Source organism: Nestor notabilis, unplaced genomic scaffold (assembly GCF_000696875.1).
Source record: "Nestor notabilis isolate BGI_N333 unplaced genomic scaffold, ASM69687v1 scaffold12714, whole genome shotgun sequence".
Classification (NCBI taxonomy): Eukaryota; Metazoa; Chordata; class Aves; order Psittaciformes; family Psittacidae; genus Nestor; species Nestor notabilis.
The window spans coordinates 1-18,739 of record NW_009926116.1 but is presented as its reverse complement, the minus strand read 5'-3'; the positions used below and the strand labels follow the sequence as shown (position 1 = coordinate 18,739).

Sequence of the window (18,739 nt, the reverse complement as noted above, 5' to 3'; positions counted from 1 at the left end):
TTTCCCTACCAAAGCAAAAACGGAGAAAAAAAAAAAGACAGAAGTTGTCTAGTTTCTTTTCAAGTACACTTCTATTCTTCTGTAAGCCAACAGTATCATAGGTTTCTGTACTACTGAGCTGAGCCCTAATTAAACATAACAAAAAAATTAGTTGCATGTTTTGAATCTCCTTTTGGCAAGTACAACAGTGCAATGTTAATAAAAGAAGTAAATTTAATAAAGAGGAATCCTTCATCCAAGGCAGAATAATTAGAAGACATACTGTGCTGTCATCTAACGTGCTAGATCCTCCAAGCTTTAATCTGTTATTTCATCAGAAATATGCAGTGTTATGTAAAGATATCGAGAAAGTACAAGATAAATTGGACCAATTTTTTCTTAAAACAAACTTGATATTTATTTATATCAGTTACACAAACAGTGAAAGATTTTAAAACATATATTAGACACTTTATAGAAAAATAGTAAAACAAGGTTCTGTCCTAAACAGCTCTTAATTTAGGTTACAGAAGAAGGTATCTTAAAGAACCAAACACAGACAGCTTGGTCCAGTTCTACTGAGCTCACAGTTTGTGTCATGGGAGAAAGGAACAGAGGAGCAGAACAAAAAAGTCAAACAATGCTACTTGATTTCTGGCAGTCACCACCCACCTCTGTCTTTGGGGAACATGAGATAAGACAATTCTGTTTACTTAAGCAGCAAAGGAAGATACTGATACAAGAGTCATTTCAGGATCCCGTGAAAAGCACTGGATACAGGGAAAATGCAGTTCATTGTTGCTTCTAGTCCAAGTAAGTAAAAACGGTAGATAAGAGACAGCCAGCAAAGGGCAAGATAACAAGACGTGACAGTCTGAGAATTTATACAGTCCTTGGTTACCTCAAATTCTAGACTTTTCTGGATTAGATGGTATTCGGGATGGGTACCAACCTCCTAAGGTTCAAAACTGGCAAACCTTTTGGGCGTACTTTAAACTACGAAGGAAAGAGGGAGATGGGGAGCTGTTATGTAACTCAAATGATCCATCATGTGGTTCCGACATACAAAGTAAGGCAGGAGATGGAGTTCTGAAACAAAAGATGAAGAATAAGAACAGTATTAACAAAAAGCTTCTATACAAAAAAGCAAGAAGAGTGGAAAACAAGAATTAGAATTAAATTATAATGTAAGGCCATGAGATAAAAAAAAAAGAAAAAAAAAAGAAAAGAAAATCAAAGACCTTTTGCTGCACTTTCACGAAGAGCACGAAAACATATCGTGCATCCTCTCACACCACAACTTGTGCATATTTTTTTAGATGACATTTAAGGTCTACCTGCTGGGACAGCACCAACCCACCCAAGAGCTCAGTGACAACAATCTTTTTAAGCAAATGCCCAGTTACAGCTACACCTTTCATACCAATTTTTTTCAGCATCCAAGAAGTTAGACCTTGCCGGTTTGGGAAAGAGGATGTTAAATCCAAAAATGAATACACCTACAAAACTTTACATCTGCAAAATAGGAAAAACTGCCAGGTGAACAAGCATGCCAAGTGCTTTCTAAAGCCTACTTGGTTTGTGACGATATTGTACTAAACTTGAGTCACAATTTGCAACACAACTGTGAATTAGCTAAAAGCATTACTTCTACTGATAGTCAGAATCTGGTGTTGAATAGTCCACTTACAACCACATAGAAATCAGGCTGTACAGCTCCTGATCTCCTATTCAGTCTGCATTGTCTGTGACAAGTTCCCCAGTTAAAGACCAAATCTTAGCTTGTGTGTATAAAGTCTGGTAAGTGTTATTAATTCATCAAATTACATCATAAACCATTACGAACCCTATCTCTGGCTTACATTCTAGATATACAACTTTTTTTTTTCTTGTATTGCATGAGACAAATGTTTAAATACCAGATAAAAAGAACAGCTTCAGGAAGTCTAGGTCTCTACTCCTGTGACCACAGATCAGATTCAGAAACAGATACAGCAATAGACCTTTCTCACAGATCACAATCTTCAGTCACTCAGGATGCCAAAAGTGTGCTGCCAAGTAGGTCATGAACATTTTCATGTACTCATTGTCTACCTAGGCACAAAATAGTCCAAATTTACTTTCAGAGTTAAAAATGCTTCCAAAAGAGTACGATTTATACCCCAGCAACTGCTTGCAGCTGGACACAAACCCAAACAAAGCACTTTTTGGAAAAGTTTTTTTACACATTTCTAAATTGCCATATTTTCTGCTCTTAATATATCTTAATTACTCCTTCTGCTGAAGAATTAGAACAGCTTTCAGAGGAGTATACCTTTTATCCTGCAACAGAACAATCCATCTCCCATTTGAAACTGGAATATGGACATAATTTATAAACTTAGGTCGGTTACTGCAACCATATGTTGCTCTGTAAGTAAAATAAGGCTAATCACAAATTTCTGAAAATCTTAAGTAGCACAGTTAATGTCTGTAACACGCAAAAGTATAGAAGTGAAAAATGCTGCTCATGCTTGCCAGTGGCAACATACCAACATAACCAGAATGTTTCACAGTTCCTGGATCTTTCAATACACACAATATTGTTTTCTTCAATTTGGTTGCATTAGAGAAGAACTAGAGACCCTCTTCACAAGCTTTTAAAGAAAAGGTTGATTTTTGACCCAAGGTATTTCGACTAATCATCACAAGAGGAAAATGCTCAAGTTTTATAAACTTGAATTTAGATATCAAAAATAAAGGAAAGCCAATAGAGAATGTGCTGATAAAGCTGCTTGTATAAAGAATAAATAATGAGGCAACAACCGTACCTTCTACAAAGATAACATAACCTGGAAAAATAAAAACTTTCTGAGCAGCACTCACTTTTTCTGAGCCTCAAGTCACAGTGCAAGCACAAGATTTAAATAAACACATCCAACACTGAACTGTGGCAATTCCTTGTTCACACAGATATTATTACTCTCAAGAAAGTATGATTACAGCCAGAAAACCTAACTTCACTAGTTTTTTAGCATAAAGGAGACACTAGCTAAGGACAGAAACTTAGAAACAGTGACCAGGGTAACTATACTTAAGGAGAGGAAATGTAACGTGTATTACTACACAACCATTTGGATCTGAAGACAGCCACTTTGTAGGGACATTTCTGAAGCAACAGATAAAAGTACTAAAAGCCACCATGTAGAACTACAGCAAAAAATCAAAAGCAGATAGATGTTACAGGAACAGAAAAACTGAGGTTGTATTGCTGAATAGGAGGCTACAAAGATCTTGTGTATTAAAAAGAAAAGCCTATAGAAGAAAGGGAAGAAGAAGAAACAAATCTTTCACTGGCAGAAGAAAAATAAAAACAACAGGAAGGCATAAGACTTAGTGTGTGGTCAATAACAGAGCTAAGAACTGCAGATATCATTAATTAAAAGAAAAAAACAAATCACATGAGACAAAACTACTTCAGCTTTTGATGATATTCCCTTGAGAACTATTAGAAGAATGTAATATTTTATGTGTTTATTTTCTTAACTGTCTTTTAAAAAGGTTTGCATATCTTAGACTTTAGGATGAATATAAGAGATCAATTTCTTTCTCACAGTACTATTCCTATTCTATAATACAGGCAAAATTCTGGCCTCACTAATTCTGAAGAGAGCAGCAAGAGTCCCATTAATCAGGTCAGGATTTTGATCTTTATCTTTCCAAGTTTTTACCTGCCTCCTTTCACTTCCTTCTTGATAGGGATTTACTGTTCAGACTTGAATATCAAAACTTTATAAATCACACATGGAGAGTTTAAAAGGGACGCAAGATACTGAAATAATTTCTTCTTGTGACCCTACTGCTTAGCATGGGTTTAGTCGCTATAGTTTTTTTTGCTGGCAAGACAAAAGCACCATGGCCATTACTGCACATCTGTAGGCTGTAAGTAGAGTTGACAGTATCTAGAGAAGTCACTAAATCTCAGAAGATACTGTCACTAGAAAACAGTATACATTTATCAACATATTCTGCTCTCACCATTAAATAAGCAAATGTGTAGATGAAACTACTCCAACAACTCCTGCAGCACAATTAGCTTTCAAAACATGAAGACACAAGATGATGCAGAGGGTAAGTTCTGTGTTGCAGTGAAATAGACTGAATCATGCAAAAGGTCTTCTCATCTCTGGACCACGAAATATGCATCACGTAACAAAATCCTTTACAAAATTAAATATTTCAAAAGACAGAAAAGCAACCAAGTTATGTAGCAGCCCATTGAAAGTCTCTTCAACTTTCAAATAACAGACAAGAACGTAAGCACCACATATGAAGGTTCCTGTTCTACAAATACACTATTCCCTGTACCATAAAGTACAACACAGGCACATAGCTCAATCCCATCCTTTGTGAAAAGATTCCATTATAAGTAGTAATCATTATTGAACCTTTTAGCCCAGATGTAATTTCTTACAAGTTACAACAAGTTTCACATGCATTATGAATTTCAGCCAAGGTTGATGAAGTTCAATAACTTGGCTAACCAACCATGTGTACTACTCATTACAGAAGTAATAAATAGATTCATCAAAATGGACATGAAAAAGCAGTATGAACATCTGACACCATTTTCAGCTTACTCGATAAGACAAATAAATTACAGAAGTCCAAGAGGACCTTTTAATATTTACAATATGTAACAAGTAGGCAGTGGAGCCTCGCATAAAGCAGAGCAGTACTAGTATTCCACTGTATTAAGCCAGAGTTACAAAAGAGCAATCGCCCTCATGGAAAACTCGATCACTATGACCTACCATAAATTTTCAGAACACAGCACATGAAAATTTTGAGAACCCTCTTCTATTAACATTCTTCACAGTTTGAAAACAATAGCTTTTAGTAGTTTTCTAATTGTTCAAAATACATGAGCACTAATCCCTGACTGGCAGCTACTAAGATCCTGCAACACAATGAGTTAAAAGTTCCATCCACAGTCACATTCCCCTTCATTAACTGCTTTTCTACATCGATTACCCAGATAATGTACTCTGGCCAAAAATACACTTCCTGCGAAATCCAGGCTCTCCTGGAAAATCTCTGTACTCCCATTCCCCAGTAATGCTGGCACAACAAAATTCATGCCTGATGCAAAGTTTTGGACTTACACAAAAAAATACCTGAGGGGGGGGAAACAGTGAATTGGAAGTTTGTTTTCTAAGGTGTGTTTAAGCAAACAAAACTTCCATATAGACACCAATATTTTTTACGGTAGGGATACTCGTGGTTTCAGGTAATGCATGCCAAGTTTGGTCTGCAGCACACGGATCACAGGAATTAAGAAATTCAGGACTTAATTTGTCAGCATTACTTTTCCAATGAATTCTTCAGCAAGCAAGCAGTTCTTCCCCGAGCAGAACAAATGTCTGTTGAAGCCAGAGTGACAACATGAAAATGAAATACATAACTGCATATACAATATCAAACTGTATTAGGATGAAGGAAAGTCATTTTTCCCCCTCACTTTCCAACCCAACGAAAACCAAACCTTCATGGCCACTGTTTCACTGGTGAAGGATAGCAAGAAAACAGTCCCTAAACAACACAACTGTGCTGGCAGAAGATCCTGCTGTAAAACTTCCATCTGCAAAACTATGTTTTTATTGGGTAACTTATTTTTCTCATGAGAGATTATTTTATTCCACCAGGGCAAAGCATACACACATTGACTGTTCCCAGGCCAGCTGTGCTTTTCTGCCAATATGCTGTGCTGCTTATAATAGTGAAACATGTGTTACATGGAGCCTAGAACTCACCAAAAAAAAAAATATATGTACATATATATACACACCAAGGAACAACTCTTCCATGCTCTTAAAAGCCCAATAAATACAGAAGTATCCCATGAAAACAATCTCTGGGACAGCTAGGACTTGGCCAAGAAAAATAATCCAAGGTTATATACTGCTGATCTTTATGTCTGCCTCACAATAAGCTTTGAGCCCAAACCTCCATAAATAATATCCACTTCAGTTCTCCACATGTGAAACACTTCCAGCATGAAAACATACAACCATGAAAAGGCTGTAAGAGGTCGTTCACCACAAGTTATGCTGGTTTAGCAAGAACATAAGCTGCACCTCCTTAGCAAAACCCTAGTTATTTCCCTTCTCCCTGCACCATCGAGCTACAACAGAATTACATACAGAAATTCTTCTTAATAACAACACACAAAAGTTTCTACTTATTAATCCCCAGAAATTCATGCATTTTTGAACACTAATTTTGATTCAGACAACAAACTCTTTTCACTCAATTGGGGAAAATTCTTAAGATAGTAGGGAAAAACCATTCAAGAAGCATTGTCACAATCTTGCTCCCCCATGTCACATCCCTTCTTTCTGCTCTCACAATATCAAGTGATGTAAATAAGAGACAATTACTGGAAAGCAAGCACGTTAGTTTTATTCATCATAATAAAACATACCAAAAAGAAGCATACACTTGAAAATCTTTAAGAAAAGTTAACAGATTAACAGAATTGAGGGAAGGAAAAAAAAAAAAAAACAACAAAACAAAACAAAAAAACAGACCAAAAGCAGACAGATGATTTTTCTCTTAAAGATTATTTCTTCCAAAACTAATTATCCGACAAAAACAGGCTGATATTTTTTCAAGGCTGATAAAATTCAGGTGTTATGGCATAAAAAAGATCCCAAGATCATTAAAGATATCATAAAGTGAATCTGAAACAGAGGACTATCTTGAGCACTTTCTAAAGTGCTGTCAGTTGTATAACCTTTAAGTACTACTTCATCTCAAAACAGTGGAGAGAAATTAGAAAGTAAGCTTCAGGCTTTCAAAGCAAATGTGCACATTTTTCAAGGAAAATTTGCCATCTAGCTCAAAAATGGAGCGGAACAATTCCTTACTGAGAGATTCAGACAAACATCTGTGGGCTTAGACCACCACACTCCATGCAATACAGTGACAGACAATGAACATATTTAAGACAGTCAGACTAATACTATTAAAATGAGAGACCTCAATGGTATTTGTAAGGGTCTGTTTTATTCCTCCCATACGATCTGAGTTTGACTTAAATGAGACCATTCACTGGTCTAATTAGGATTCAGCAAATGCTACCTTCTCTGTGAAGGCCGATAAAGCCAGCCTCAGTAAAAACGTTACATTGCCCACAAGTAATGTCAGTAACTTCTGCAACTAGAATTGTTCCCCATATTCACAAAATTCTCTTTTCTGCAGGTACAAAGCAGTCAATTTTTGATTTCTTAAGAAGACAAGGTGTTCTTTTTCACCATAATTTTCCTATCCCTCTATTGCCAATAGATTTAAGGCGTAGTGGTGAAAGCTAGCCAGCATCTATTAGAGACCTTAAATGATCTTCACAAGAAATTCAGATAATCTTTAAAAGTTTAATTTTGCTCCCCTTATGGGCAGTAGCTTAAATAGCTATTACTCAAATAGTTATTACTCAATTGGTGTAAGAAATTCAACAAAGGTTAACCACACCTGCCTCTAGCAAGGCTCTGAAGGTAGAGTCTGCTTTTTAACTGCAAGAAGGATTCACAACAAAACTCATACAGGAAGTGTTCAAAAACTACTTCACATCATACAGAAACCACAGCTCAGAAATCAGGAATTCAGAAATTCTGAAACTATGCAATATATCCCAAAATATTGCTCCATACCCCCAGAATAAAACAAATTTTCACTAGCTTCTGCCAGTATGAAGTACAAAAGCACATAGTCAAAGCACAGCAATCTGGACACATGTATTATACTGTTCATGTGCAGGTTTACTTATTTTTTATGCTCCTTTGAAAAAGAGAAAAAAGGTAAAAAGCTACCAAAAAAAAAACACTTATTTTTTTAAAACAATAAAATGATGACAGGAAAAAAATAAAAAAGTCTTGGGATCTTTCTGAATTAATGTAAATACTGTACAGTTACTGAAAAGAGAGATTCCTAGCTCTCCAATAGTTTCAAGTTCTGTCTCCACCCTGATAGTAGATCTTAGGTGCTACTGATCCCAGGATTAACACAGTTAATCCCACACCCCACACCACTAAAACATTACTGTCTTTTTTTCCAGTAAGGGAGACAGAAGAGTTTCTAGTATTTTGGGAACAGCATGATTTAAGAGGGGTAGCCATTCTGCATTGCTCACAGATGTAAAGTATTCAAATAATGTCCCATATGAGAGAGATTTCTGAATTAGGTGCAGATGATCCAGTGAAAGGCACATGATAAATTGCAGAGCTACATAATTTGTACTTATCATGAAAGCACCACCATGTGTGAACAAAATCTAATCATCTACATGTTATCATGATGATTAATACTAAGTAAATTATCAAGTTACCCATTGTCAAAATGTTACCTTATACAGTTTCACAACGTTCAGTTATATTTCTGTATGTATACAAACCCTCACCACAATTACCTATCACATTTGATACTGGGAATACAGGTCATTAAATATACAATGCATTTCAAAAGCTCAAAACAGAGTTTTAGCTCTTAAGTCTCTTCCTGCGATTTCATTTACCTGATCCTCAAGTACTGGCTACACTAGTTTAAGGGCATGCAAATCAGCCATGGGTGTAGCATAAATCAGTTTTAAAAGAAATAAGGAAGGAATTTAGCTGCTAACTGTATTTTAGTAATTAAAAGGGAAAATGTAGGTTGTTTTGCACTTCCTTGCTTTGTAAAAACCCATTTTAATAAAACATGTCACCTTCTGCTAAAATTTACTAATCCTTTTTAGTTGTAACTTAATCAGACTCTTAGAGTTTAAAAACCTGATAACTTACAATGTAACTTGCATCATTTTTTCTTACTATGTCAAGGTAGCTTTCCACACTTAAAACAATACACTAATAGAGTCACCAGGAGGAAAAAAAAAGAAAAAAAAAGCTATGAAAGGAATAAAACAGAAAAATTCCTGTTATTATTTATAAATTAAAAGAACAGTTATTCAAAACAACTTTTTAGAATCATAAAGCAGATGTTTAATTGTGATAAATTATAAGCATGTTTTCCAACCTCCTTCATCAGTATGACAAAAGTCGTTAATACTGAAGTTCCGTACAAGAAATAAAAAAAACCATAATTTCTCACACCAGAAGTACACGCAGACCAAAAGCTCACTGAAGCAGTGACTCATCTTTTAAGTACTGATTAACAGTATATTATATTCCACTTTTCTTCTAGCTAACACCTCTTCATTTGTATAGCAGCAAAAGTACCAGAAAAAAAACCCAGAGAATTCCACCTAATCAAACATTAACCAACAATTATTTTGAAGAAATAATCTGAAACATTTCCACAATTATACAATTACATGGTTCACTCTGGTAAAACCTAATCAAGAAAAGCAAAATAGCAAGCCACATTATGGCTGAAGCTTCTGGGTTTTCTTCAGTATCTGAAAAAAATTAAGCTGTTTGTTCAAGGCATCCCTTACAAATGCTATTAACAGATTTCTTTTGACCTTCATGTAGCAGAAAAATTAGAATTCCAGTTTGAGCAATGGTATAGTTGTGGTTATCAATACATTTTTGTGATAAAATCTTGGAAAAGCCTTAAGAAAAAGCCTACTTTATGGAATCTGCCTGACTGCACAGAACGTACACATTTTGCCCTTCCATAATGTACTGCAATACTACTTACATTTCGCTACTCATGCATACTCTAGCAGTCACAGTAGGTTAGATGCAACTGCACCAGATACAGAAGACAGAACATATTCTAGTTTCAAGGTCATACAGCTGTATGAATCTTAAAAAACAGATAGCAATATTTATACAAATCATAGAAAATCACATTAGCTACACATCTGTCTCCCTAATATTAAAAACAAGTAATAATTTTTTTATAATTGTTTGACTTGAGGAGATTGTGTACACATGCCGTTGAGACTACCACATTTCTTTATAAAATTGAACGTAGATGAACAGATGACATGCTTTTAAAAATTCCGAATTCTACCCCTAACAGTTAAGAACACAAACAACCAAATTAGAGGAGCATTTACTAAAACCAGGAAAAAGCACCAGTTCTCTTTTGTTTAGCATATTCAAAGAGCAACACAGCCCTCTAGTGAGAAAGTTAGAAAGTACGACTTCATTCACACAAGCATGCTAAGAAAGTACTTTTCACTCTAACCTAATTGACATTGAGACCTTAAAACAGAAAAACAACACAAAATTGCACACCTTCTCCAACTCCTCACAGTGAAATAAGCCTTTCCGACTTTAAGCGAACAAACTGACAATTTACACTACTCATGTTTAAACGTAGATAGAACAAAGAGTTTTTAAAACCAGAAAGATTGACACAGTATGACTAAACTGTTCAGTAAGTCCAATCTTGTTTTTTTACTTGCTCCTTTACTGTGACCAAGAGTTACCTCAACTTTTAATGTGATTCTCAGATAAAAATTTTAATTGAGCTTAAAAAAATAGATGAAAAAAAGATACAAAGAACAACTGCACTGCACTGTCAGAAGAAAAAGCTTCCAAAATAAATAAAAAAATGAATAGGGAAACATTTTATGAATCGTTGATCTGCTATGATCTCTCTACATTTTAAGAACAGCATAATTCATTAACCTTTTCCAAGTTGCTAACGAAATCTAATGAAGTGTTTATAAATCCAGTTTTTTTTAGTACTTATTTTCCCCTCACACACGCATTTTTTGCAGCAATTTTAAGGACTGAATTAAGAAAGTGGGTATATAATCCAGGAAATTCTTACAGTTCATATTCCTAATCAGTAGCAAAAAAAAAGCAACACCAGTAGGTGTGATACCATCAGAATTCTATCACTTCTGAAGTTATCCAAAGTATTCCCTCTGAAACTAAGCAAACATCTTTATTTTTCAGAAGTTGAGGAGATTTTTCAACTATAAGAAAGAAAAAAAAAAAGTTCCTGGCAAGGTAGGCTGGATTCCCTGTATTAGATTCACAAATGAAGTGAATTAACGTATCATTCCATCTTCGCTGATCTGGTTTTATCTTCGCTATCTTAAAGCACTGTATATAGATGAATTAAGAAAAAAAAAAAAAGAAGAAGAAAACAGAACTATGTTCATCCATCTTTCAAGGGATTCTCAGCATTTTCCAAATTTTAACTTAAATATCCAGCAATGCAGTAATTGCAAATGGATTGCATGTTGATAGAACGCAGTCTACCAGCTTACACCTTGATCTTTGTCCTACCCATGTTGAAAAGGTGAAAAAAAAAACCCACAACAGATTAAAAATAGATACCATAAACTTAGTTTCAAATATACCAATTCTGATAACCATTAAAGAGTTGGGTAATATTTTTTCTTACATTATTAAGTACAAGTGCTCAACAAGTAATACTTTCTTTTTCAATCACTTTCTACTTAATGGACAGCAATATTTCCAAGGAAATATTTACACCTGACTCCTAAAGAAAGGATGTTAAGTTTTCTGAAAACACTGTATTTCTTTACGTCTCAACATACTCAGCGAGGGAATTATTAGCTCAAAAACACAGATTGATTAAAAGGCCTATCAACCACACAAAGTGGAACACTCCTAAAATAAGTGGGGAATAAGCTCCAAAACTGGTAGGACTCCACTTAAGCTAGCCAATTAGTATTTCCACAGTGTCCCAAAGAATTGTGTAGACATATTAAAGCTCCCAGGGATCTCTACATTGCAATCCATTATATCACACTGACACGTTCAAAGCAGCTTGCCAAGAGTCACAAAGCATAGTTAAGAAAGCTAAGACTGATATATTGTAAGGACTCAGACAACAGAGTCCCAAGCAAACTTGAAATTCTGCCAATTAATGGGACAAGAATACTGTTAGCCAATCCCAAAGAGGGAGTGTTTCCTTCACACACCACCAGGGAGTTTGAACCTTGGTCTTCCCCATCAAACAGGTCAATCAGAAGTCACTACCGGCACAAGCCCAGCTCAGATTATATCCTCAGTCAGAAACCCCTTGAGCTAGGAAAAAAAGGGCACAGCATATATCAGAAGCATAAACCATACAACTGCTTTCTGCTTAATTCATGCTCCATGGCAATTAGTAAGTAGTACCAGACACAAAGTCTAGGACGATAGCAATACTAAATACAACATGGTATACAAGAGTTTTGTGTTCTAGAGGCCATAACACCACCTTCAGCACATATTTGCTACATCACCTTTATAGTTTTGGATTTGTTATGCCCTAACCTCATATAGCAGCACAAACCCAAGGTTTTTTTTCACTAAGGCTCCCACTCTTCTTAGCATGCTTCTAACCATGGGACATGCTGCCCCCACCTACTGATAGAAATCAAGAAAGTATATACATGCATGTATACATATATTTGTGCATATATGGCACAAGCAAAGATTATCTGGTGCAAGGATAGTCTTGCTTACTTGTGATCAATCCAGATTACAAACTAAGAGAGAAAAGGGAGGGGGAAATCTGGACAAAAGCATCACACATCTTGGAATAATCTTTTGCCATATATGAAACACTTTCAGCTCACTCAGCAAGTTTGATTGGCAGCCCTTCTCCCTCTGAAGGCAAAACATTTGAGTCCAGGTAATTCTTACATGTTCTGAGACTGCATAGTTGCATACAAAGCAAATTGTCCTGCTGGATGCAATGTAAAGGCATGTTGTACCAAGAATCTGGAACATGCACCTTATTAGAAAACACAAATTCTTCACTGAGACAGATAAGTACAACACTTGCTGTCCTAACTGCAACACCAATATGTAGTAGCGTATCATGCAAGGACAGCAGGATGCGTGCTGCTAATGCCTAAATAGCAAGCCACAATAAAGCTTTAAATTCTTCATCTGACTCCCATGGGACAACAGACACCTTAAATAATTAAGAGGGAAAGACCAGGAGAATTCAGAGTCATAAGTCCTGCTATTAATCTCTTTTCCAGAACATCTCCAAGGTTTTCCTATGCCCTCATAAATGCACTTAAGTCAAGATCCTGCACTAAAAAGACACCAAATAATTTGCATAAGGACTCTTTCAATATTGATATAATCCTACCATAGAGAAAATCCCAAAGCACAGAAGGGGGCACAAGAATAACAGTTATCTAGGATTTAGGTAGATCCCCTTATTTACCAAAAGTTCAAATCTAACTCCAAACCACAACAGTGTTCTGATATTTGTGGCTCCTCCACAAATCTAAGCCACAGAAAAGACCTATCCTGTGCAGGTTGCTGACTGAAACTTCAGACAGCCTAGAAAATGAAGTTGGAGAAGAAATTCTGTCTTCTGAGAAGAAAGGCAAAACCCATAAGCACCAAAGTTTTACTATATAATGAAACAAAAGCAGCTAATTAGAGTATTAGAGTATCTCACCTGCTATAGAAGTAATACTATGTAACAGATACCTAAACAAGCTGAGTGTCTAAAAAGATATGTGAACACACTGAAAAATAAAACTAACAGGGATTTCAAAAGGTCACAAACAAATGGTTTTGTCCTAAATGACCACTGAATATGACATTCTGACACAAGTTCATCATCACGTTGACCTGTAAATACTTTCAGAGACAAAAATTCTATAGCCTCCTTGGAAAATCTTTACCTGAGTTTACTTCCTGCTATTAGAAAGTTCTTTCTGAATACTTTATCTAAACTCCAGTGCAGCCATTCAAACCTTACTCCTTGTCCTAGACGCCAAGGCCATAAAAAGAAACTTCCGTCCCTTTCACAGACATCTTTTATATATTTAGGTACTCCAAAATGCCTCCATCAATACTTGTCTAGATAAGAACCAATCATTTCAGAACTTGATGATTTCCCTGTAGTTCTCCCCTAAGCTCCAAATTCTCATTTCCTTAAAAGCAGTACAGAAACCTGAACAAAGTTTTCTAACTAGAGGTTTCATATGGAAGTAATACAAACCGAGTGTGAACACCAAAAGTATGTAGCTATTTAAATAAAGTAGCCTGAAAGATAAAGATTTACCTCATGTAATGTAAACCTACCTATTCCTGAATTTGCTCCTGTGATTATAACCACTTTGCCACTCAAGTCACAGCCCTGGAGTATTTCCATTGCAGTAGTGTTTCCATCATATTTTTGTCTAGTAGTAGGTTTTACTGGATTATCTTCAACTGTAAAGGCCAGTCTTGGATCAAGGTAGGTAGTCCGCTTGTTTATGTGGCTGCAAAACAACATAAAAATTCAACTGCTTGGACCCTCCTGTACTCTGCACTGAGATCTTCAATGTATTTCAACCACTGTTGTATACAATCCCAGTGGATTCCTTAAATTCCCCCAAATTTTTTTTCAAGTTATGTTAAAATTACCCCAATTGTTTGGTTTTTTTATCATCAAACATTCTCCTAATTGTAACAGTGTCCATTAGTAATTGTATTCACATACCTCACAACACCATTCTGAACTTCATGTGAACCCCTGACACAGAAAGCATGATTTTGTCAAGGGAAAAATCTCATTATATTGGGGAAGATCATGTTCTCTTAGGAGCTCTATAAGAGGGGCCTAGACTGCTCCCTTGAAACAATATACCGATGATAAATGTAGCTTAGTCCTTTTTCCTCAAACAACTGAAAACAGAAAGCTTCAGATCAGCTTAGCAAATAGCACAATTTGGGTCAGACTCACCTGCCTAAAACAGAGTTTTCATTTTTCTTTAGAAACACTAAGCAACTACTTTCAGCCCTTAACCATAGTACAGAGAGGCTACACTTACTATTTTAGCCTGCGAATATTCTTCATTCTGCCAAGCCAGTTTAAGATAACTACTCCATTTTGACCCTGCCATGGAACAGATAAAGAAGGAAACGTTCCCAGAATTCTCTTTCTTCTTCTGTGACCTTTCCTTTCTAAACATCTTTGCTAGCTCAATCCCTGTCCTCCTTCCTTTCTGTGCTTTTACACTGCGAGTCAGAGCTGCAGCAATTTTCCTTTCATCTTGTATTTTAAAGCACTACTGAAATGTTAACAATCAGCCATGAAGTTCCTAATATGTTTTTAAAGTTAGTACAGAGTTTATCCATAAAGGTATACAAACAAAATGAGCCCACATAAACAGTTCCTGAGGGCCAGCTCACTTTGTATGATGTGGATACCCGTCACTTCACTCCAGCCCCCATGTCAGTAATTCTACGCACAAGAGAATTCAGAAAAATACAAACAAGTGTTTAGACACTGCTACAACTGTGATTTCTGCATATGGATTATGAAATTGTACTTATTAATTTCTTTGTCTTCCCAGCTGATAATCACAGTGTGATAACTCAAAAAGGCTACCCAATATGAAACACAGTTGTGCTACTTGCCTACATTCTACATTTTTACATACTTACTCAACAAAATAGACTTGTCCATTTTCATCAGTCTCCTGCTCCCATCCATATGGCAGACCTAGGAAGCATAAAATATTATCTTTTTTCAGGCATTAAAGTACATTCAGATTTGAAGTGATTTCTTGGACAGATGTGGCAAAACTCTGAATTATTTCTGTAGGTAATCCAACTACCTGCTGCACTTGAATATTGTCACTTGAAAGAATTGCTTCCCTAATCACACACAATTGCCCTCTAATAAAAGTACAACATACTGGCGGTCTGGTACAACTGTAATAACTAGAATATTAAGTATAATCTAAAAATTATTTATAAAGATTATTCCATTGTATAGCACAAAACAGCAAAATGCAAGCTTGCTTCCTACTACATACACGTGTCTATACTACATACAGTTTAGCTATCCCTGATAAAGTAAGCTGCAAAAACATTGAACTAAATGTAGGAAAAGTTATGTGTAACACATACCACTAGCCGGAAGATCAGAACTCTCAAGTAGGTATGGGATATGTTAAATCGAACCTAAATGATTCTATGATTATATGAAGTTGGAAGGACAGATAAAAGAACAAGAATGACAAATCTTTACCAAATAAATTCTTATATAAAAGACCTTACAGAAGTACTTAAATAGCATTCCCAGTATTTCTAATCCTGGCTGAAAAGTATTCATTTATAATTCAATTGGCTCAAAATCTACTGAAAACATTCCAGTTATAGTCACATTACCAATGCCAAAAGAAGTATGGCTTGCCAACACTACAGTACACCTATGTACACCATATAAATGCTTCTGGGAAGATCTAATTTAAGGCACTGATCCAAGGTCCTTAAGAAGCCATATACCTTTGGAAGTGTCCTGTAACACTGGCTGTCTTCTCATCTGGCACAAGCTTTCAATTGAGTTAGGGAAAACAAAATTAAACTAATGGGACTTTCTTCTGTGCCAGGGACATTCTTTGATGAATATAATCTAACTATAAATATTACCTGATGGACAGCAGGATATCAGAACTCAATCATAGAATCCCAGCCTCATATAGTCAATGCTTTACAAGCCACAGTAAAACAATCCTTTTATCCTGAAATTAGTACTTTGGCTTTATGGAGCAATACAAGAAAGCCATAAAACTGCACAATGATCACTCTACACAGACATTACCACAGAGGTAAAACCCCACTGAAGTGATTTTGCTGTATTTTATAAGCTCAGTTTGCCTAGGTGACTAGTGTCAACTAGAGGATCAAAATGAGCTCTAGTTTCCACACAAATTCCAACTGATGTTTGTAACATAATATCAGTTTGTTACAAAAGCTTAACACAAACCTCCTGCAACACGTTTCCTCTTCCCAGACTTAGGATGTTCCCACTGTGTTTTTTCTTCCAGGTGGCTGTAGGAAAAGGAAAGTTTGAGATTTTTAAAAATTGCCTAATAATTCTTCTGATGTAATCCAAAGGTTTTGGTTTTATAGAGTAAATATAGATTAACTATTTATTGTTTGCTTGTCTTTCACTAAAAAAGAAATATGTCAAATCTCCTGTTTAAGAAAGGTCAAAACTGCTGTTAGAAGTTAGCATGCTTCCACACTGCCACAGTTCTGAAAGTAACTAACAAGAAGGCATAGGAGTCCATAAAAATTCAAATAAATGTTTGACTTCCAATCTAAGTTTTGTTGATTATGATAAGAAAGAAACCCCAAAAGTCATTGAAGAATAACATCAACAGACTCAGAAAATGTCTCAAAAAGGTGGCGATCCTTGGCAGAAAAAAAGAAGCAAAAATAATTATTTATCAGAAACGAGTAGAAATAATATCAGAAATTTTTTAAATTACAAAAGCACCTTTCTAGCACGGTTGTCTAACAGTATTCCTTTGCAAGCTATAAAGTAAGTTTGGATTTCTACATGAACAATTGCAGCTTTAGACAAACAAGTCTATCCAAAGGCCTTGACTAGCAAACTATTTATTTAAAATGGACAATAATGGCATCATCTCTTCCAATTCTGAGATTTTACTCACTTACATTACTACAAGAGAATATATTCTATTATAAGGTTTTCTGCACTACAGGCTAACGAAGTGATGTACACATAAATGAGGTCTTAAAATACTCAAAGTGCTGAAACCAGGTTGGATATTATCCTTCATTAAATATTTTAAAATAATGACCAAAAATCAGACAGAGATTACTTGAGAGCGTGTCCAAATTAATAGCTGCCTAAGTATGAAATACATCCTGACAGCATCATTGAATAACTACAGATACAGTACCAACAACTTACAACATAAGCAACATTTCCTTCTTATAATAACCATGTAGCTAGCCCACAATGACAGTACATTGTATTACAAGAATCAGCTGGTGGGCTGAGGCTAAATAAGTACATCTGTGTGACCCACAGTGGCAACTGAACTTCAGGACACTCATACACTAAAGATTGTCAGGTAGTAAAGACATATTAGCGTCATGTCATTAAATTAAATTGAATTGAATCAGTTAAGTTTCATAACAGTTAAAAAAACAGATCTATGAATTAACCGTTTGTGTAAAAATTATTCTCAGTAGTATAATTATTTTGTAGGTTTGCTACTTTCAACAAGTGACTGTTTTCTGAAAGAGTTTTTTAAGTCAAAGGAAATATACAGAAGTTTGACCTAAGAAAAACAAACACCTAGAGAGTATCTACAGTGTTTACAAAGTCTGGATAAACTAAAACATTCTGTCCAGTGTTTGTAAAGCAGAAGTTGGCAGGAAGATGCCAACCCACCACAGGTGAGAATGCACTACACTCTTCCCTCATTTTGTGGGATGGAACAAATCCTACAACTTTAGACAGACTGAAACAGATTCTGAGAGCCGCATGGCTACAGAAACCAAAAGAGAGAAGAAAATATATACATATTCCACTAAATTAGTCAGTCCTGTGGCCCATCCCCTTCTGTAACCACTGGGGATGCAGTCATTTTCAGAGCGGTACAAGCAGATGGTGCTAAACACAAATTCTTCTCTCTTAGCAAAACTGAAGAGCTTGGAGGGGAGCACATACAGCTTTTAATTTCCATCATACCTGTTTCTCCTCTTTTCCTACAAGGAAGTAAACTAAGCAAACTACAATACTGTGCAAAGCTCAACTGCCCATACATACAAAGACTCATCAACAGGGATTGTAGTGACAGGACAAGGGGTAATGGGTTTAAACTGGAACAGGGGAAGTCCATGTTAGACATAAAACAGCTCTTTACTGTGAGGGTGGTGAGGCACTGGAACAGCCTTCCCAAGGAAGTTGTGAGTGATCCATCCCTGGCCCTGTTCAAGGCCAGGTTGGGCAACATGGTCTAGTGTGAGGTGTCCCTGCCCACGGCAGGGGGTTGGAACTAGACGATTTTAAGGTCCCTTCCGACTCAAGCCAG

General features: G+C 35.9%; 1 protein-coding gene across 1 annotated transcript in view; it reads right to left on the bottom strand.

Moving 5' to 3' along the window:
- Window positions 1–16,718, bottom strand: part of WWOX (WW domain containing oxidoreductase) — a gene marked incomplete at both ends in the record, with an annotated part of 129,221 nt that extends 112,503 nt beyond the window's left edge. Inside the window, 3 exons of the mRNA XM_010013390.1 lie at window positions 13,980–14,158; window positions 15,327–15,384; window positions 16,654–16,718. Of these exons, the coding sequence (XP_010011692.1) occupies window positions 13,980–14,158; window positions 15,327–15,384; window positions 16,654–16,718 (302 nt within the window). The remainder of the gene's footprint in view (window positions 1–13,979; window positions 14,159–15,326; window positions 15,385–16,653) is intronic.
- Window positions 16,719–18,739: the final 2,021 nt, after the last annotated feature.